The sequence below is a fragment of the Choristoneura fumiferana genome, chromosome 5 (genome assembly GCF_025370935.1).
Source record: "Choristoneura fumiferana chromosome 5, NRCan_CFum_1, whole genome shotgun sequence".
Classification (NCBI taxonomy): Eukaryota; Metazoa; Arthropoda; class Insecta; order Lepidoptera; family Tortricidae; genus Choristoneura; species Choristoneura fumiferana.
The window spans coordinates 17961122-17981974 of NC_133476.1; the positions used below are offsets into that span (position 1 = coordinate 17961122).

At 39.4% G+C, this 20853-nt stretch overlaps 2 protein-coding genes across 3 annotated transcripts; one reads left to right on the forward strand and one right to left on the reverse strand.

The window, feature by feature from the left end:
* Positions 1-129: 129 nt before the first annotated feature.
* On the forward strand, positions 130-11107 carry dre4 (SPT16 homolog, facilitates chromatin remodeling subunit dre4). 2 transcript variants are annotated; one of them, XM_074088222.1, is made up of 18 exons: positions 130-338; positions 407-517; positions 1032-1193; positions 1658-1957; positions 2336-2751; positions 3006-3150; positions 3522-3681; positions 4389-4397; positions 4832-5071; positions 5244-5442; positions 6180-6577; positions 6970-7183; positions 7527-7781; positions 8170-8317; positions 8890-9025; positions 9718-10003; positions 10556-10705; positions 10895-11107. In XM_074088222.1, the coding sequence occupies exons 1-18, from the start codon at positions 273-275 to the stop codon at positions 10899-10901; spliced, it is 3402 nt and encodes a 1133-aa protein (XP_073944323.1). In that variant the 5' UTR covers positions 130-272; the 3' UTR covers positions 10902-11107. The 2 variants fall into 2 exon arrangements, with proteins under 2 accessions (XP_073944323.1, XP_073944324.1); XM_074088223.1 differs by lacking the exon at positions 4389-4397.
* Positions 11108-11165: 58 nt separating this feature from the next.
* Cox10 (Cytochrome c oxidase assembly factor 10) lies at positions 11166-20720 on the reverse strand. Its single transcript, XM_074088224.1, has 8 exons — positions 20559-20720; positions 20174-20297; positions 19283-19493; positions 18619-18814; positions 17223-17398; positions 16076-16255; positions 12639-12773; positions 11166-11529 (listed from the first exon to the last, which is right to left on the reverse strand). Exons 2-8 carry the CDS (start codon positions 20261-20263, stop codon positions 11276-11278), a joined length of 1242 nt encoding a protein of 413 aa, XP_073944325.1. The 5' UTR covers positions 20264-20297; positions 20559-20720; the 3' UTR covers positions 11166-11275.
* Between the last annotated feature and the right edge of the window lie 133 nt (positions 20721-20853).

Here is a 20853-nt window from a genome sequence, read left to right on the forward strand (position 1 = left end):
AGTGTGACATATTTGTCAAACGTTGTCAACAGGAATAGATAACTATATTTTTGTCATTTTCACCAACATTACAAACGAACAGAAAAAAGTTTTCAAATTCGGTTCGTGGGTGGCAGCATTGTGAATGTGCACCTCTCTCTCCCACCGACCGACGCCCGCCATTTGTGTTTGCTGTCATAAACACGGATGTCGTGATTATTTTTTAGTACGATCGAAGCGCAATTACTTAAAATATTATTATTAGTTAAGTTCATAATTTAGTTTTTTTCATCATGTCTTTATCGCTGGATAAAGACGCTTTTTTCCGGCGCATGAAAAAGCTTTACAGTGCGTGGAAGGTGGGTTACATTTCGTGGTTCAAAATATATCGTTTTCGACACGTTTGCTTATTTTTTATGGTTTGCAGACTGCTGCAGCCGATTCAAAGAGTGAAGATCCATTAGCAAAAGTTGATTGTATCGTCTCGTGCGTTGGGGTTGACGAGGAGACACTTTACAGCAAGTCTACAGCATTACAGGTATGCTTGTATTTATTCATTACGCGTACGTTTTCTTCGTTTGTTCTCCTATATCTTTTTATGTAACATTTTCCGTCTAGATTTATCCAAGTAATACACGCATAGTTATAAATAAACCTATGTTTTTGGTCATTTAAAAATCAAAAGATTCCATTTGTAATATTCCTACCACGCTTGTGCGCGAAAGCCTGCTGCGCAACTGCCGTCTCTTTCTGGCATAGATAATGTTTAAAACTAAGAGAAGGACAGAGCATGTTTGCTCTTTGAAATCTTACTGGTTTATATTATTATAAACATTACACCTAAAATGAAAACCTAGTGCACCAGCACTATTATAATTGTATTCATTGTAATAATGAATGCTCCAAGTAAAAATATAAATTTAAAGTACAATATTTTGTATAAAAAATCAATAGTCTCCAGACTGAAAAGTTGCGATTTTGAGATTTTACATGCGGATTCCACACAAATATCGGAATAAAATGTGTTTTTGATATTTAAACAACTCTTTCAGACATGGCTGTTTGGCTACGAGCTCCCAGACACAATTACAGTGCTGACAGAGGACACCATGTGTTTTCTGGCCAGCAAGAAGAAAATAGACTTTCTCAAACCAATAGAGAGTGGGAAAGAAGATTCAGACCTACCTCCAGCTAAATTACTTGTCAGAGATAGGGTATGTTTTATTTTATTGCTAACAAATGTTTTTAATGTCATGCATTTAAAGTACCATAAAACATGTAATTTTATTATCAAACTGGAATTAGTTACAATAATGTATGACCTAATAATTCAAACCCTCATGTATTTGCCATAAGGGATTAGCTTGAACTAACAGGACATGCATCCAGATCTTTCATTCCAGGTCAATAAATACAGAGTTGTACACTAACCTCCCCACCTTATTTTCTAAGTGAGTGAAATTTAGGAGAATGATTCACCACTGTGATAAATTCCTGATGTTTTATGTGACAGATAGCTGTAATGCTGTCCCTGTTTATTTCTTTAGAATCAACTGAGATGGCAATCACATTTGGGAAGTTAGTGGTAGTGGTGATACTGGCCCTAAGAATGTTTTTCTATGTAGTATTTGAAATTCCCATGAGATTTTGCAGGTTCTTTAAATTCTATGTTTTGCAGACGGACAAAGACAAAGAAAACTTCAACAAACTCATCACCGAAATCAAGAAATCTAAAAATGGAAAGGCTCTAGGTCTTTTCATCAAGGATAACTACCCTGGTGAATTCTGTGAGAGTTGGAAAAATGCCCTAAAGGAGGAGAAGTTTGAAAATATAGATGTGAGCTCGTCATTTGCTAACCTCATGGCCGCAAAGGAGGATTCAGAGATCATCACAGTGAAGAAAGCATGTCTTGTCACAGTTGATGTATTCACAAAGTATCTGAAAGATCAAATTATGGAAATTATAGATTCTGATAAGGTGAGTTTTTATCCTTTCATTATTCCTTACTGATATTAGAAACGCAAAAGCAACTCTTGTTTGTTACCTCTTTGTGCTCAAACTGATGAAACCATTTAGATAAATAAATGAGTACAGAGATAGTTTAAGACCCAGGGAAGGACATAAAATCCCATCATATATCCTGAAAAATTGCATGTTCCTGCAGGAATTCAGGATAGCAATGAACAAATTCTTTGTAGACACTCGCAAGCAACAGCTAGTGAGAAATAAGTATTTTTCTCAAGTTAGTTTTTCAAGAGCATTTTTAATGTTCTTAAATATTGTAAATAAGTAATTACTGTGACTCAAAACTTTTTAAACAGTACTAAATACTAAATAATATTTATTGAATTACAGAAAGTAAAACATTCAAAGCTAGCCGAAGGTGTGGAAGCAGCAATATCAGACAAGAAATATGTCACAGGAGTTGACACAAGCCAAGTAGACATGTGTTACCCTGCCATCATCCAATCAGGAGGCCACTACAGTCTCAAATTTAGTGCAGTTTCTGACAAAAACCACTTGCATTTTGGTGCTATAGTGTGCTCTCTAGGCGCTAGATACAAATCTTATTGTGCTAACATTATTCGTACATTGCTGGTCAATCCGACAGATGAGGTTCAGAGCAATTACAACTTCTTACTTGACTTGGAAGAGGAGGTTATGAAGAAGTTGGTTGCTGGGGCCAAGTTGTCGGCAGTCTATGAGGCAGGGCTGGAACTGGCAAAGAAAGAGAAGCCCAAACTGGTTGATAATCTCACGAAAACTTTTGGGTATGTTATGTGATAATTTTGAGATTTTTATAATGGATGTAGTTTTTGTTACATTAGTAATCTATTTTAGGGCTGCCGCACGGCGTGCTGTTCCATGACATCTAATAGAGCAGTGTTGCGTGATGCGCGTGAGCTACCCTATTCGATGACATGAAACATCACGCCACATAATGTACACTAAGGATCTGAAGGGTTGCTGACTCATAACAATTCAGTTCAACTGAACACACTCATTTTATTATTTTCAATTGCAGTTTTGCGATGGGTATTGAATTTCGAGAAAGCTCCATTGTGATTGGTCCCAAGACGAATGTACTGGCGAAAAAAGGCATGGTGTTCAATATCAATATTGGCTTGGCTAATCTAACAAACAGTGCTGCTACAGATAAAGAAGGAAAGGTAATATTTGATGAAATACTATTCAAACTTAATCAATAAACCATCACGAACCAAATAGAACACCACTCGCCGCTGTTCCTAATTTAGCTGGGTTATATATAATCATAGTAAATAGCGTCACTTAATAAACCAGAACAGCGTTACACTGTCAAATTACGAACAGTGGCGTTCTCTCCCCATTCGTAACTGTATACATATTCCCTCTGCTTAATAATTTGCTCAGCTGACAAGTACAAAAAGACAGGTGTCTCATTCAGATACTGCAGCTGAAAAGAGACTGCTGAGATCTGACCATCCTTGCAAACTTTTTGAGTGGACGTGGTCAAAGGTCTATAATCTTATTATATCTGTTTTTTTTTTACGTATTGCAGATATACGCACTCTTCATCGGAGACACAGTGTTAGTAAATGAGGAACAACCAGCATCATTGCTAACGCAATCAAAGAAAAAGATTAAGAACATTGGTATCTTCCTGAAAGACGATGATGAAGATGAAGAGGAGGAAAAGGAAAACAAGACTGAAATACTTGGTGAGACTATTTGAAATGTTTTTTGAGTGGCTTATTAAGTAATGTAATTCCGCACATGAATTTCGAAAAACTCAGAGGTGCGAGCCGGGGTTTGAACCCCCGGGGTTTGTTATTAAGTAATATTTTTTTTACATTGAGCCTTAGTTTAGTGACAGTGAAATCAATGTGACTATCAATTAGTACTGCCATTAAAATTCCATATCAGGATTTAATTACTACAGTAATATTTCTCTCTTCAATACCTACCTACTCGTATCATGTCTACTTTAAAATATTGTAAATAATGTGAACATGAATCTCTTCAATATTCGTAATATTTTAAACAATTTGATGGTCACCTTTTTTACATGTGTCATAACAACAAGTTTTGTAAAGGTTTAAAATATGCTGAACGAAACCTGAAATGAATTCTATTCAGCACATTATTTTTCAAACTTTGATTCTATGTACAATTACTAAAAACAATTATTAAGTTACATTTTGATACAGATGTTCTATGCGACCTCACTAAGTCCTTTAGGCTTTTAATATGAAGTTTATTTGAACCTTTAAAGCCAAACGGACTTAATGAGCAATCATTTGTACTTACAATCCGACCTAGGAGTTGTTATCTGTTGTTTAAATAACTAAGTTTTTGCATTAACTTTGTAAAAAGGCTGTTTTATTTATAATGTTTTATTTACTTACATGCAATCGTCGACGGATAGAAAATGGAGGTGAGTATTTTATGTTATACAGAAACCACTACTTGCATGTGTTGCTGCTGCATGACAGAACATCAGAGATCATGCATACAGTGGATCCATTCATCATTATCTTATGCTCAACGTCAAAAAGTTGGAGATAAATTACTCAAGTCCTGGGAATGTCGAACCTTTATGGACTTAATTGGGCTGTTATCGGTTTTGGATGTGGTTTTGGTGTTTGACTGGTGCATGGTAAATCAATGATGATAAAGTATGCTCATGAATGGTACGAAAAGGGCAATTTAATCCTGGATAATTTTATATTTGTTATAAACAAGCCTTATTAATCTGATTCTAAAAAAGTATTTTTGTAAGTCTTGCGTTGCCGTTGAGTATAAGAAATTCAATTACACAATTATTATTTTTTTACTCTTAACAAAATACTAAAACTAAACAAATTACAGGACGAGGCAAAAGAACAGCTGTTATTGAATCCAAACTGCGCACGGAGCATTCTTCTGAAGAGAAAAGGAAAGAGCATCAGAGGGAGCTAGCGATAGCTCTTAACGAGAAGGCTAAAGAACGCCTAGCTAAGCAGTCGGGTGGTAAAGACAGTGAAAAGATCAGGAAGAGCACAGTGTCTTACAAGAGTGTCAGCCAGATGCCCCGAGAGAATGAAGTCAAGGAGCTCAAACTTTATGTTGGTGAGTATGCTAATGAGCTGCATATTGTGTTTGTTAAAAATCATATTTTGATATTGTAAACCCATTTGCTCACTAGAAAAGTTAAATTATCCAAAATTTTTACAATAGGTATGTAAGTTGTTCTTGATTCTAAAGTAAAAAAATCTAAATTGTACGTGTTTAACTATTTCAGATCGTAAATATGAAACGGTGATCCTGCCTGTGTTCGGCGTGCCCGTGCCGTTCCACATATCAACCATAAAGAATATCTCACAGTCTGTAGAGGGCGACTATACCTACCTCAGGATAAACTTCTTCCACCCTGGAGCCACCATGGGCAGAAACGAGGGAGGAAACTATGCTCAACCTGACGCCACATTTGTTAAAGAAGTGTAAGCGCATAATTTGTATAGTTTTTTTTTTATGTAGCCTGTATTATGTCCCACTGCTGGGCAAAGGCCTCCCCTTTCCTCCGCCACTCTTCCCTGTCCTGGGCATGCACCTGCCAATCGAGCTGAAAAGCGCTCAGGTCGTCCCGCCATCTCCTCTTGGGTCTGCCTCTGCTCCTATGCCCATCCCTCAGATCCCACTCGGTTACGATTCGTGCCCATCGGTCCGGGTGTATGCGGCACTTCAGCTTGGCGGTCTTGACACCCCACACCTGACCCACATCTGTGATACGAGTTTTGGAGCGCAGTATCGTGTTTCTGATTCGACCCAGAATACTGCGCTTCATTGCTCGTTGGCAAACCTTGAGCCTGGACTTTTGAGCTTTAGTCAATGACCAAGTCTGTGCGCCGTAGGTTAAGATGGGAAGAATACACATGTCGACGAGTTTGCGCTTAAGTGACAATTTGTATAGTAATTATGAAAATTGCTTCATCAATTAGCATCAAACAAAGCTAAGAACTGTCTCGTTATTAAACAGAAAGACCTTGTCGAAATCGATTATTCTGATTTGTATCTAGGAAACTAAAGCATACGGGCTCCAAGCTTATAATTCATTTGTTTTGGGTCCGGCTTAAAGAAAGAGGAAGGCAGGCTGATCTACCTCGCATTTATTAAATCTCAAACAGTGTCATTTTTTTATTTTGTGTTTTTTTCTTTTGAGGAAAATTTACTTTTACAGCACGTATCGGAGCACAAACACGAAAGAACCCGGCGAAATCTCACCTCCTTCAGCTAATTTGAACACTGGCTTCCGACTGATCAAAGAAGTCCAGAAGAAATTCAAGACGCGGGAGGCCGAGGAACGAGAAAAGGAAGACTTGGTCAAACAAGACACCCTAGTTATGTCACAGAGCAAAGGCAATCCAAAACTAAAAGATCTGTACATCCGACCCAACATAGTTACGAAGAGAATGAGCGGCTCATTAGAGGCCCATACCAATGGGTTCAGATTTACTTCCGTGAGAGGAGACAAAGTCGACATCCTGTATAATAATATCAAAAACGCGTTCTTCCAACCGTGCGACGGAGAGATGATCATTTTACTGCACTTTCATTTGAAACACGCTATTATGTTCGGTAAGAAAATTCTACTAGCTCCACTCTGTAATCTAAGTACCATCGCGAACCGGGATTGTTAAGTCACTTGCCACTGTTAATTTAGCCGAGTTATACATTCTTGTAGTAAATTAAATATTGACATTAATAAACTAGAATAGCGTTACTCTGCCAAATTACAAACAACGGTAAGTGGCTCAACAATCCCTGTTCGTGACTGTACTATCGAACCAACTGAATCGTGACCCACTGTAGAACCCTTTCGTAGAAAAAGTTATAGTGACATCGCATTGCTTGACAAGGGAGCTAATTATGACTCTTACTGTGAGAATGTTCTATGGTGGGTCAGGAATCAAATGTTTCGACTGGTCTCTGCTAAAAAACAGTAGGTTCATTTTTATCTGCATTTACAGGTAAAAAGAAACACGTTGACGTGCAATTCTACACGGAAGTGGGTGAGATAACGACAGATCTCGGCAAACATCAGCACATGCACGACCGCGACGACTTGGCGGCCGAGCAGAGCGAGAGGGAGCTACGGCATAAGCTCAAGGTCGCGTTCAAAAGCTTCTGCGAAAGAGTCGAGAACATGACAAAGCAGGAGATCGAATTTGACACACCTTTCAGGTACAACTGTACTAACAATATAGAAAATTGGTTTGAGCGGAAGGAATGTTAAATTTTAAAAAAATATATCAATGGTATGTGTGAAGTTCCCAATCCGCACTGGGCTTGCGTGGGAACTACGGCCCAAGCCTCCTCATTTTGAGAGGAGGCCTTTGCCCAGCAGTGGTAGAGTGGGACGTATATAGGCTGGGATGAGATGAGCGTCAAATACGGCTATTGTTTTGTAGAAAAACTTTCTAAAATAGAGTTTCATCATAAAAATATGATAAATCTAAACTTGAGCTACCAGTGCACCCATCTCCACACTATTGCCCAACCGTTACAAATAAATATTCCTCAACAGAGAACTCGGCTTCCCCGGCGCTCCTTTCCGAAGCACGGTGCTTCTCCAACCAACCTCGGGCGCCCTCGTCAACCTCACCGAATGGCCGCCATTCGTGATAGCCCTGGAAGATGTGGAACTAGTGCACTTCGAGAGAGTACAGTTCCACCTCAAGAATTTCGATATGGTGTTCGTGTTTAAAGATTATGCTAAGAAGGTGGCTATGGTCAACGCAGTGCCTATGAACATGCTGGATCATGTCAAGGAGTGGCTCAAGTAAGTTTATGTTAGGTATATGTTGGCTGTCATGTAATTAAGTGGCAAATTACATTTAAATTGTAAGTATAGTCAACCAAGCATGTGGAAAAATATTTAATGAATGAATTGAAATGGAATGAAAAAGTATAATATTTGTTATCCCAAATAGTGTATTTCAAACTATTTTTAACGCAAAATAATTTATAATTGACGTGTTACGAGTCCAGCCGTGGTTCGCGTAAGTGTTCACGTACGCACTATATGGTCAGCTACGCGGTTTTAGCGTGCCGTCCCTCTTCAAAACATCGCTTGAGAAAGAGACGGCGCGCTCAAACCGCACGTTTAGCCGCATAGTGCGTACGTAGCTTAATACGCACGGGACAATTGGTTTTGGTATTATTTCCAGTTCCTGTGATATCCGCTATTCGGAGGGTATCCAGTCGTTGAATTGGACCAAAGTGATGAAGACGATCACGGATGACATCGAGGGCTTCTTCGACAACGGCGGATGGTCGTTCCTCGACCCCGAGTCCGACGAGGAGAATGCAGGTCAAGTAAGTGAATGATAAGGGCTCTTTACACCGAAGTCGCTGATTCGCCGACATATTGTATGTAAATAAGTACCTATATAGTTTACCATCTAATAGTCGCAATAAGTTTATGCGCTGGATTATTGATTGACTATTGTATCGACACGCTGTAAGTTTTCATAGTATAAGTTTACTACAAAGATTGACTTTCAAGGGGCTGTTTCACCATCCATTGATTAGTGTTAACTGGCGGTTAGGTGTGGTGCCGTCTCTATTTAATTTGTTCGAATAGACGGAGACGGCATCACATTTAACCGTCGGTTAACGCTAATCAATGGATGGTGAAACAGCCCCTAAATGTGGTAAGGAGATGTAGTTTGAATGACAATGCAAGTACGGTCCTCAACATCAAAAACGCTTGTATTTTTCCTCGCAACACATCCTCGCACATCTCAAATTTATGTCCCATAGTTTTGGTCTGAAGGGAGCAAAACAATATTCGTGCGGTTTTAGACCTTCACATCAATACTTATTCCATTTTTAACCTTTTAGTTTAATATAATTATTCTTGTCTAATCATTTTTGATTTCTTTCAGAAGGCTGAGGATGATTCAGAAGAAGAGGACGACGCGTACGAGCCGACCGACGTGGAGTCGGAGGAGGAGTCCGACGACGATTCAGAGTACGACTCCGAGGCTTCCGATGTCTCCGACGGCTCCAGCGACGGGGATGGTAAGCCCGAACAATGCTACTTCGTAATGAAGCCACACTATGGAGCGCAGGTGTCGGTAATAATTCATCTGTTCAGTAAATTGATTGATTAATTTATTAATTGAATAGATCAAAGTATTTTTCTCTATTTTATTATTTACAATACTTGTTTTAATTCCAAAGACTGTTTATTCAATTATAAAAGAAGAAACTATTTTTTTAATTTTAAGGTAAGTAAATAAAAATCGCTTATTAAATCGAGCATTAATAGATTATTAAAATGTCAAATTTTCCAAAACGTGTTTCATTCAAAAAACAACGTCAGATTTTGACGAAGATTTTTCAAATGAATTATGGAAATCAAGTGAATTTTGGTGAAAAAAGTGGTTAGACGTCTAGTTAAAAGAGACGAATTATAGATAAATGTGTTACTGATTCGATCCAGTCGGTGTTTGTACAAGAATTTTGATGAAATCGGTTTGTTTACACTTTTTATAAATTGGATAAAAACAGCGTATTCGGTACAGCCACAGCCAGCGGTACAGCCATTCGGGCTAGGGCCTAGCCGCTAGATTACCATTTGTATTATTAGTACTGGGAAAACACTGATAAAATAAAATTTGTGCCGACATTCTGATTGATTACTTGCAACAAATCGGAACTTCTCGCCATTTATTACGCGCACACTTATTTTTTTTATTCTACTTTCCCAGAAGAAGCAGAGGAATCCGGCAAAGACTGGTCCGATTTAGAGCGAGAAGCCGCCGAGGAGGATAAGAAAGAGCGCAACTACGAACGCGGCGGCGATGCCGACTTCGATCGCAAGCGCAAAGGCGGCCGCGACATCGCGCGCTACGACGACAAAAAAGGGAAACACGACAAGAGCAGTCACAAGGGCTCCAGCTCCAACCATAAGAGTTCCAGCTCGCACAGCAAAAGCTCCAGCTCTCATCATAAGAGCTCGAGCAACAAAAGCCCGTCAAAACACAGTAATAGCAGGTAATTTTTGAGTGTTAACTTCTAAGCCTACGTAAGCACTATGCGACTAAATGCCCGGTTTTATAGAGCCGTCTCTTTCTCAAGCGCTATTTTGAAGAGGGACGGCGCGCTAAAACTGACTAATTTTTCGGGACAAAACCTATCCTATGTTCTTCCCAAGGTATATTATAAATGTGAAAGTAACTATGTTGCTTATCTCTTCACACTTAAATCACTGAACCGAATTAGATAAATTTAAGTATGAAGATAGTTCCCATGGAGAGAAACTCCTGTCCTTACATAGGGTAGTTTTTATCGCGGAAAATTGCAGGTAAATCACTGAACCGAATTAGATAAATTTAAGTATGAAGATAGTTCCCATGGAGAGAAACTCCTGTCCTTACATAGGGTAGTTTTTATCGCGGAAAATTGCAGTTTCCGCGGGATAGCGATAGCGATACACGAATTCTTCGCAGTCAGGGTCGCGGGTATAATATATATATTTTTTTAATCTTGCGAACGTTTTGCTACAAAACCCAGAAGTAAACTAAAAGTTGACCTTCTTGTCCGCAGTCCGTCAAAGAACCGCGACAAGCACCACAAGTCCTCCCACGGCGATCGCTCGAGCAAGTCCAACGGCGACCACAAGCGCTCCTCCGGCGACCGCCACAAACGCTCGCGCGACGACTCCCGGGAACACGAGCGGAGCTCCAAGAAATCCAAGTGAGTAAAAAAAACCGCGTACCGCCAGCGCATACATTTGTACGCGTAGGTTACGCCATGTCCATACTGGCAGCTACGCGTACACTCTTAGAGAATGCCACCGTCAGCCGGTTTCCACCACCACCAGCTACCTAGTTAGAAGAGAGAGAATTGCAGCTTCTAAATGAAAGTTATTTTTATTTGTTTCAGGAAATAAACAAAATAATAATTTGCAGTCAGCTGAATTTAACGGGTCTCAGTCGGCGCATGCGGCTCGCTTTACACTGAACTTTAATTATGTTAGTTTACATGTCCGTCTGTATGTTCAAAATCAGGTTGCCTGTTGGTATGTATGTAGATTGATTTGATTCCATTTACGTTAATTTATAAAAACACGATTTAAATAAATGTAAGATTTTATTATTCGTACATTTTATTTATTCCTGTCAACGATAATACGAAAATAAATAAATACCAATAGTCTAACAAATCTCGTTAACTGATTTATTAACTTATCACAAGCGTGCTAAATTCACATAATTAATTATACATAATTATTTACAGAGAAAATACTTTCTACAGCCTTGTAGATTATTTGTCCAAGACGGTTTCTGTTTCCTGGGCCGCCACCACAGGGCCTCGTGGCAAGACCGTGATCCTTTTAGTCTCCGGTAATTTGTTGACGTCTAAGCTTTTGACCGCGTCCTTCTGTTCCTGGGTGTCGCTCACACTCCAATACTTCTTGTTGACTAGCATCAGCAACATCAGTGCTGGCAAGTGTATTAGGGAAAATCTAAATAGTTTACGAGAGCTACCGCTGTCGGATTTTTTGTAGAATTCCCATGCTGCAACAAACAAAATTTATGGTTTGAAATAAATTAAAAGAATGACATGTGCGACTGGATTTTGTAATGGACCGTCAATGTGATTTTAATTTCAAACCCTTCAAAGAGTAGTAAGTAAAGTTCACTTAGTAAGGTTAATCCGTTTTGAAATACGAGATTTTATAGAAGTTTTTACGATTATCAACTATGAATTACAATGTGACATGCAAAAAAATACCAAATGCGCAGATGTTACAACTGATGCATAGTTAAAACGTGACAAGTTAAACGTAAGTAAAATGTTTTGAAGTGTTTTTTTTTTTTTAAACCAATTGAAACATTTTTTTGCAACAGTTAACATAGCTAAAGTACGGCTCTTATTAACCCTTAATAAGGCCCTATTGGGGGCGAAGCCGTGGTGGCCTAGTGGTTTGACCTATCGCCTCTCAAGCAGAGGGTCGTGGGTTCAAACCCCGGCTCGCACCGCTGAGTTTTTCGAAATTCATGTGCGGAATTACATTTGAAGGAAAACATGGTGAGGAAACCTGCACTGTCCTGCGAAGTAATTCAATGGTGCGTGTAAAGTTCCCAATCCGCACGGGGCCCGCGTGGGAACTATGCCCCAAGCCCTCTTGTTCTGAGAGGAGGCCTGTGCCCAGCAGTGGGACGTATATAGGCTGGGATGGAAGGCCCTATTTATTGGAGCATACTACCACAGAATCAAAAGCAGCTATCGAATACATTCCTGACAAAGAATATTTTTAAAGCTAGTCTTAGTTTCAATAATTACACTGGAAATTATGGCGTATCATAAAATTAATAAGGTTCAGTTTCCAACTCAATGCAAGTGGTCGCTAAATCGCCTATACCTTATTAATCTGTCATCTCCCAGGATAACAGGATCAAAGGAATTTGGGCACAAATTTGTGCCTCTGGGAGAGGACAGGTTAAGGGTTAAGTTTTATCTTCTGTCCACAATTTGTTAATCTTATCACATTCACAATTATACGAATACGGGACATTTTCGCGTCCCCGAGTTGTTTTTCGGAACACCGGGACCGGGAATCGGAGGAAAAAAGGACGTATGATCACGCTACGTCATAGGTAAGTCCATTTTAGCTATAACATACCTAAGTACATAAAGTAGACATTGAGTGGCAGCGATTCTAGAGCGAACCAAGTGTTTGTGACGCCGAGGTATGAGGACGCTAAACACGTCGCGGTGATAAATCCCGTGTGGCGCAGCGCCACTCTTCTGCATAATGCTGTAAAATATAAAACAATTTTAAATAAAAGGTTTAATAATACTGTAAGACAAGAGACAAGCCGTGGTGGCCGAGTGGTTTGACCTATGGCCTCTCAAGCAGAGGATCGTGGGTTCAAACCCCGGCTAGGACCTCCGAGTTTCTCGAAATTCATGTGCGGAATTACATTTGAAATTTACCACAAGCTTTACGGTGAAGGAAAACATCGTGAGGAAGCCTGCACAAACCTGCAAAGCAATTCAATGGTGTGTGTGAAGTTCCCAATCCGAACTGGGCCCGCGTGGGAACTACTGCCCAAGCTCTCTCATCTGAGAGGAGGCCTGTGCCCAGCAGTGGGACGTATACAGGGTGTCCCAGAAGTACCACGTCACAGTGACACCAGAGGTAGGCCAGCTCAAGAGGAACCTAACCAACCTAACATGACCCCAGTAAAAGTTGCACGGTTTTCGAGTTATTAAAGAAATAAAGATTTTTGGGGATACTCCCCTTTGTCTTGACATTTTTAGTACCAGCATCGACTTGGAAAGCTTTTAATAACAGTTTTTTATGTGTATCGAATCGTGAATAGTTACTTCAGAAGTGTAGTGTGTTATTTTGTCAGTAACTACCGTAAAAAGCTGAAAAAAAAATAATTAATCTTGATTTAAGTTGTCTCAAAAACATGAATTTCAACTTTAACCGTCTGCCATGAAAAAAAAATACTAGAAACGAAACAAACAAATAACGCCAATAAATTAGACATGTTATGCAGATTCAGAAATGGTATGACACATGTATCTTACTCCAAGAACATTAGACATTCTTATCACTTTAGCGAAGCCCTATCGAACCAACTTAAAACTGGAACTCCGAAAGCAGTCCCTGCTAAGTGGTACAAAAATGCTGTGTATAGCGATAGCTCATCTATTATCTGATACAATTATTTTGCCAAATGCACGAAGGTTAAATATTAATATTTGTCTCCCTTTTCAAGGCTAGGACCGGATCCTAAAGAACCGGATATAACCTAACCAAAAAAAAGTTGGAAAATCCCTAACTTTGTCACTTCAAAGTTCAATATTTCAAAAGCGGCTGAAAAGATTTTGATAGAATATGTCTTAGAACCATCGCTAGAAAACCTGCTTTCAAATAATAAAAAAACGCATTCAAATCGGTTTACGCGTTTAAGAGCTACGGTACCACAGACAGACAGACAGACATAGCGGTCAAACTTATTACACCCTTCTTTTTGCGTGGGTGGTTAAAAACAGGTTTATCTTTCATTCATTTATTGGAATAAATTTAGTTCACAATAAATGTTCAAATTGTCTCCCATGGATTCTGATGCACAAAAAACATCGTTTAATAAAATTTCGGCTCAATTTTCGTAAACTGACTTCCGATATGGTACGGGCCGCGTCGAATACTCGTTGCCGCAATTCTTCTTCAGAGCGTATTGGTTTCGCGTAAACTTTGTCTTTTAAACATCCCCAATAAAAAAAATCTAGTGGGTTTAGATCCGGGGAACGCGGTGGCCATAAAATTGATCCCAATCGACCAATCCATCTCTCTGGGAATGTTTCGCTGAGGTGCTCACGGACTAGCCGAGCGTAATGTGCCGAGAAACCATATTGTTGGTACCACATGGTTCGTGTCAGTGCCAACGGTACATCTTCTAATAAACCAGGCAGGTCGTTTTGCAAAAACTGTAAATAGTTTCAACCATTCAGAATAAGAGGCAACTCGACCGGTCCCACAATTTGTCCATTAAGAATTCCAGTCCACAAATTAATTTTGAATTGGTATTGGGACCGATCTTCTCGTTCTTCATGTGTATGTGTTGGTTTTCTGTCTGCCAGCTATGGACGTTGTGTAAATTGAAATATCCATCCCTTTTGCAAGCCGATTCTTCAGTCCACAATATTTCATTGAAATAAATCGGGTTTTAGAATATTTTTAATAGGCTTACGTTTGGCCTCAATCTCGCCTGATGGAAGGCGAAGATGAGGCCTAAGATGGTACACGTTTGTCTAGAAGGTGTCTGTTCACTTTGACCTTAAAGATGTCCAGATTATAGCGTTAACCAAATAATATTATCTAACGTTTTAAACTTTCGTGATTTTCATTCATATTCATAATACCACCAACGGGACTTATCACGTTAACACACACGAGTAATATTTACCTCGACGTTTCGGCAACATTACAGTGGCCGTGGTCACGAGTAGACTGAAGTGTGGGGTGTCAAGTCTGCTAGCAGCGCGAGTCCTTCGAACTACCCTGTATTTTTGCAGTGTGGAGAAGGAGGAACTGAATGAACACACATTTCTAGTATAAACGTAGCTATCATAAGGTCGCAAATGAGCAAAGTAGGTGATTTTTCAGTTCATTAATATGAACCTCGGCAAAGTAACGCCTGATTCAATAAATTAGTAGGTAATGTAACATGTTTTTACTTAACAGTGACGGCTTGCGGCATCAGCAAAGTGATAAGAATGCCTAATGTTATTTCAGTAAGATACATGTGTCATACCATTTCTGAATCTGCATAACATGTCTAATTTATTGGCGTTATTTGTTTGTTTCGTTTCTAGTATTTTTTTTTCATGGCAGATGGTTAAAGTTGAAATTCTTATTTTTGAGACAACTTAAATCAAGATTAATTAAGTTTTTTTCAGCATTTTACGGTAGTTACTGACAAAATAACACACTGCACTTCTGAAGTAACTATTCACGATTCGATACACATAAAAAACTGTTATCAAGAGCTTTCCAAGTCGATGCTGGTACTAAAAATGTCAAGACAAAGGGGAGTATCCCCAAAAATCTTTATTTCGGTAATAACTCGAAAACCGTGCAACTTTTACTGGGGTCATGTTAGGTTGGTTAGGTTCCTCTTGAGCTGGCCTACCTCTGGTGTCACTGTGACGTGGTACTTCTGGGACACCCTGTATAGGCTGTGATGATGTAATAATATCCACCTCCAGGAGGATCCAGAGAGATTTCTCTATTGTGGTAGGTAAACTAGGGTGTTTTCAAATAAATTCATAGGATTCTTTGATAGAAATGAGACTTAAATAAAAGATAATTTATGGGTAATTTTATGCAAGAAATGCGTGTTCATGCAGTTCCTGCACCTCCACATTGTACGAACACACATTTCACACAAACCCATCTATCACCAACGCCACACTACACTGACGCGTTTCGAACTCAACCAGAGCTCATCTTCAGAGCAACACAACCAACGATGCTACCAGTTGTTATACTATACTATATTCTGTCTACCATATGGTAGTAGTACAAACATTAAAAAAAATTACCCGGGTCGGTGACCGCCATCATCCGATACCCCGCACGAGAGTAGTCCGGCCGCAGGTTCCAGGAGAGTGCGTTGAAGTGTGGGAACTGCCACGAGTACAGGATCACGCCCAACACTAGCGCGCCCGCGTCCAGGGAGCCCGTGCAGCCCGCCCAGCCCATTAGTGGGGGGATCGCGCCCACTGCAACCAAGAGAAATATATGATTTTTTTTAACACATTTACCTTCGCTTCGCCACAGACTTCGCTGTGCCACAAACTCATAAGCGTTCACCTAATCACCTAGTGTCTTAAAAACTTATATGAACTCGTAAGTAGCGTGCAAATCAGGTAAAAAATAATTAAGGTAGGGCAAGTTATCAAAATTTATGAACTTTTATTACGTTCTATAAGGCACTGGGTGACGAAAGTCTGAAACGCAGCGAAAAGTGTAATGTCCACCTCGTCATAGATAACCTATCGGCGAGTCATTCGTAACAGCGCCAGAGCTTTTATGGCACCCGCGAGCTGGGATTAGAATAGAATAATAGAATAGAATAGAAACGTTTATTCGCTAATTCGCAAATTACATAAGTACACAAAATGAAACAAGTATAAAATAAATATTAATGACAGTATTTGCGAAATCGCGAAACGGTCTCAGCTCAGCATAGTGTTGGCCGTAGAGGCCAACGCTGGTCTTCCGCTGAGACCGCTTGGCGACTTCACGGAAGGCGACATAAATTAAAAAAAAAAAATGTAAATCTGAAAAGATTACACACGAAGTTAAAGCTATTGTTACATAATGCTCGTTACTAGCACGAAAGCATGCTATTATTGAGCAAATGCTACCTACACCTACTTGCATGTGTGTATATTTATTGATAAAAACGTTTACATGACATTACAGTACTTAATGACCAATTCATCATGAAACTTAAACTAACTATGAAAGAAGTATATGACACGTGCTACTATTAAGCATGCTTATAAATAAAGTTGGTATGCAGATAGTTTTGAGTCCCGGAGAAGGACATAAGGTAGTTCTTATTCCGGAAAATTGCATAGTTCCCGCGGGATAGCGATAATTCTACGCGGATGAAGTCGCGGGTAACGGCTAGCGATATCTATTTCTCAAAACTTATAAAAAGTAATTCATGCTCATACCAACCTACAGAGCCCAACCAAGTGTTGAGTATAGACATCCTCTTCAGCGGTGTGTAGACGGAAGTATACAGCACGAGGTTGCCAGCGCCCAGCGCCGCCGTCAGAGGGTTGACTCCAAAGTAGAGCAGCCCAAGTCCCGTCGCACTCGTCAGGGCTGCGAACCCCGCGGCGTGGATTGGTCTGGGAAGTTAAAATAGTCGTTAAAAAAAATTGTGACTTGAAAGAAAGAAAGAAAGAAAGAAGACATTTATTCACTTACACAGAAGACACACATATACAGCAAAATTAACACAAATAAAATAAAAAAAATACAGAAAAACACATGAAAATATTAAATACAATATACACAATGTTGTGTGTCCCCGCGAAAGTGAAACGGTCGCTGACTCAGCATTATGCTGAAGCGTTAAACGCCTGCAGCGCTGATTTTCTGCCAGAACCGTCTGTGAAAGGCGTAAAGCGATTCCGAACTTAATTAAAAGAGATACTGTATGAACTATAAACATAATGGTAAAAAAATAGTTAGTGAAAAATACAGCTAGTAAAAAGTAACGACGTTATGAGTTTTTTCCAAGTTTCCATCTAATAGGGTTATACAAAACGAATCCCTGTTATAAAATGTCAAAATAAAGGGTAATACCGTAAACGTCAGGACTTTACCGCATGCTCTCCACCAAAAGTCACTGCGATTCCGCACCGTTCGCGTATTTTGAGCAGCAGTGTGGAGGGTATGCGACAGGGACGTAGCTACCGCCGTATCTGCCGTATCAATTATACGGAGCCCCCGGGCCAAGGGAGGCACCTACGTGCTTACGGATTGGAAAAAAATTGGAAAAAGTGACAGATAGATAATTATCATATGATGAATAAATATTTCTTTTAATTTTATGCAAACATTTTATTTTCTTTTGTGAGAAATCTTTACCCTTCATAAGGCCCCCCAAACAAAATTTTATACGGGGCCCCGCCAAGGCACGCTACGCCACTCTTATGCGATAAAAACGATGCGTCACTGCGATTCCGTACCGTCACCGTTTTTTAAGCAGCAGTGTGGACGCTCCTTTAATCCGCATTTGTGGATATCACTCACAGTCAAGATGTTCAAAAAGACAAATTAAACACAGTCTCATATTCAAAATAAGACTTAGGGGCTGTTTCACCATCCATTGATTAGTGTTAACTGATGGTTAAATGTGATGCCGTCTCCGTCTATTCGAACAAAACAAATAGAGACAGCATCACATTTAACCGTCAGTTAAGACTAATCAATGGATGTTGAAACAGCCCCTTAATGTTTCTTTATAGTTTCCATTTGTAAAAGCATCTTGGTCCCTTGCAAACAATGTAACCATAGACTATATTTGCTACCTTTTTCTACAGAGCTTAGCTTCAATACTTACTCTAGTAACCCCTTAACTAGCACTCGGTTCTTAGTCCTCGACATCTGGGCATCAAAAGGCACCTCGTGGAACTGGTTGACGGAGTTGGCAGCCGCGGAGACCAGACCGGTGCCGGCGGCGCACAGTGCGAACGTTGTCAGCTCGAACGGAGCCGGCGCAAGCGCATAACCCGCCATTGACGTCATTACTACTAAAGCTGCGGGGACAAGGGTGTTTTATTAGGTGGTAGTAAGGCAAAGTTTTTATCCTACTAACCATGAGCTGCACCAAGTTACGATAAGATCAATGTCAAACCAGCTGTCAAAGTCAAAATCCTTTTGATTCAATGATTCAGAACAAAGTAACTATGGTACTAAAAAAGCAGCCTTATTATTATGAATGCAAAAGTGATGATGACTGGACATCTTACTTAACCCCATTCTGCCTTAACCCATGACATGTCGTCCCCTCCCACAGAGATCTGCTGTCAAATGTCCCCATACTAATTATTGTTATCACTTATCAGTGTTTCTTATAAAACTAACTCTAAATTATTTACCCAGTCTATAACCTCCTCAGAGCAGTTAAGTTAGTACTACTGACTGTAGTCCTCAGAATTTGTAAAGGTTTAGCTTGAGTACTTAAAAAGCAATTCCAAAATATAAAGTACCAACTGTAAACTTACAAGTTAACCTAAACTTGGAGAGCATCATGCAATACTGGCCCACATTGCTTGTTCGGTCATGTGCCGGAGTCTCCTTCCATATTCTGTTGTCTTGTGGTACATTTTTAGACTTAGTAGGTGTTGCCGTCTGCGTCTGTGTCGTAAGTGGCAGTTTACTCTGCCAGCTACTTGACGTTGATATCCTGACCAGTTGCTGGGATAGCATGCCATTCTACAAACATAAATTAAAATAAGAGTAGTCACTTGCATTAGCATCTGCCAGAATGGAGCGTGCCAAAATGTCTGACACATCCTTCTGTCCCAAGAAACAGAGCTGTATTACATATTTATGCACATATTGGTACTGGTGACTGTAAAATAAAATTGTAGCAACAATGTTTTGACGGTTAAGAATCAATAACACCTAACTATCATGCTAAAAGATGGTAGATAGATGGTATTGGTTCTGAACCGTCAGTTTATGCTATACATAGGTAGTTATGATTTTCCTGCACTTGGTACTCATACAGTATGTAAGATAAGGATTAGTGCATACTTTAGCCATTTTATGGCTGTATTAAATGTTTTGATAATATTTAAAATGTAATTAAAATAAAACTTTTCCTTAATGCTGTTTTACTAAATCAAGTAATTTACTACAGCACATCCTGTTGGTTGATGGAATAGACCAGCTATACTCATCCTATGAGTGGCCTGCTATAAAAAAATCTATATTGATTTTCAATCAACTTAATACTGTTGGCAATCAATGCTGCAGCTGGCTGTAACACAGCGACAGCACATTTCCTTAAATACAATATATATATATATGCATAACAAGCATCATTATCTCCAGAAGCTTACAAAAAATATAAAAAAAATCTAAATTGGCTAATTTAAATTCATACTTACGCCGATTTTCAAGAGTACAGATTTGGTGGAAATTCCGACAGCACCATGACTTAGGCAGAAGGTGCAATGCAGCACCTTTATATACGACATGTTGGCCTCTCCGACGACACTTTCACGTCAACATCTGAAGAATAAATCAATCACTGCAATGTACTTCCCTTCAACAGCCGATCAGTGTATATGATAGATTTTGCGCGTTAAATCATTATAGAAAAAGGTGACTTAGGTTACTAATAATTATAACGTAGTATTGGCATGAAACATGCAATTTTAACACGTTTCAATTTGTAAATAGAAAAGCAAATCAATAAACACAGCACCAGATAGACTGCGTAACGATCACTCGCAAAAACATTATACTTTGAGTATCAATGAAAATTCTTACTTTCACAGAATTAAGTCACAAATAAGCTCTACTCAAACGAGTGTTTATATTAACTTTTTAAAAAAGTTTTCGAATAAAATGAAATCAAAAACATTTGAGGTTATTTAGGTAATCATGAAGGACGTGCGGAGGGCTATCTACACACACACATACAGTCAAACGATAAGGTAAGGAGGAAAACGTCACACAGAGGGGGCCATTTAAACGTCGTTACCTATTTTCGTAGACGACAGCGCCTCTGATGTCTGGATGATGAACCATAACCGTCAAAAAGTTTGCCAGCTGTTCGATAAAA

Excerpts from the sequence above, each read along its gene's own strand:
- dre4 (XM_074088222.1), top strand. The coding sequence starts at position 273 with ATGTCTTTATCGCTGGATAAAGACGCTTTTTTCCGGCGCATGAAAAAG. Across the intron at positions 8,318-8,889 it reads ACGAGGAGAATGCAGGTCAA|AAGGCTGAGGATGATTCAGA; the intron begins GTAAGTGAATGA and ends GATTTCTTTCAG. Across the intron at positions 10,004-10,555 it reads TCAAAACACAGTAATAGCAG|TCCGTCAAAGAACCGCGACA; the intron begins GTAATTTTTGAG and ends TCTTGTCCGCAG.
- Cox10 (XM_074088224.1), bottom strand. The coding sequence starts at position 20,263 with ATGTCGTATATAAAGGTGCTGCATTGCACCTTCTGCCTAAGTCATGGT. Across the intron at positions 18,815-19,282 it reads CTCCAAGTTTAGGTTAACTT|CTTTAGTAGTAATGACGTCA; the intron begins GTAAGTTTACAG and ends TTGTCCCCGCAG. Across the intron at positions 17,399-18,618 it reads CTAGTTAAGGGGTTACTAGA|ACCAATCCACGCCGCGGGGT; the intron begins GTAAGTATTGAA and ends TTAACTTCCCAG.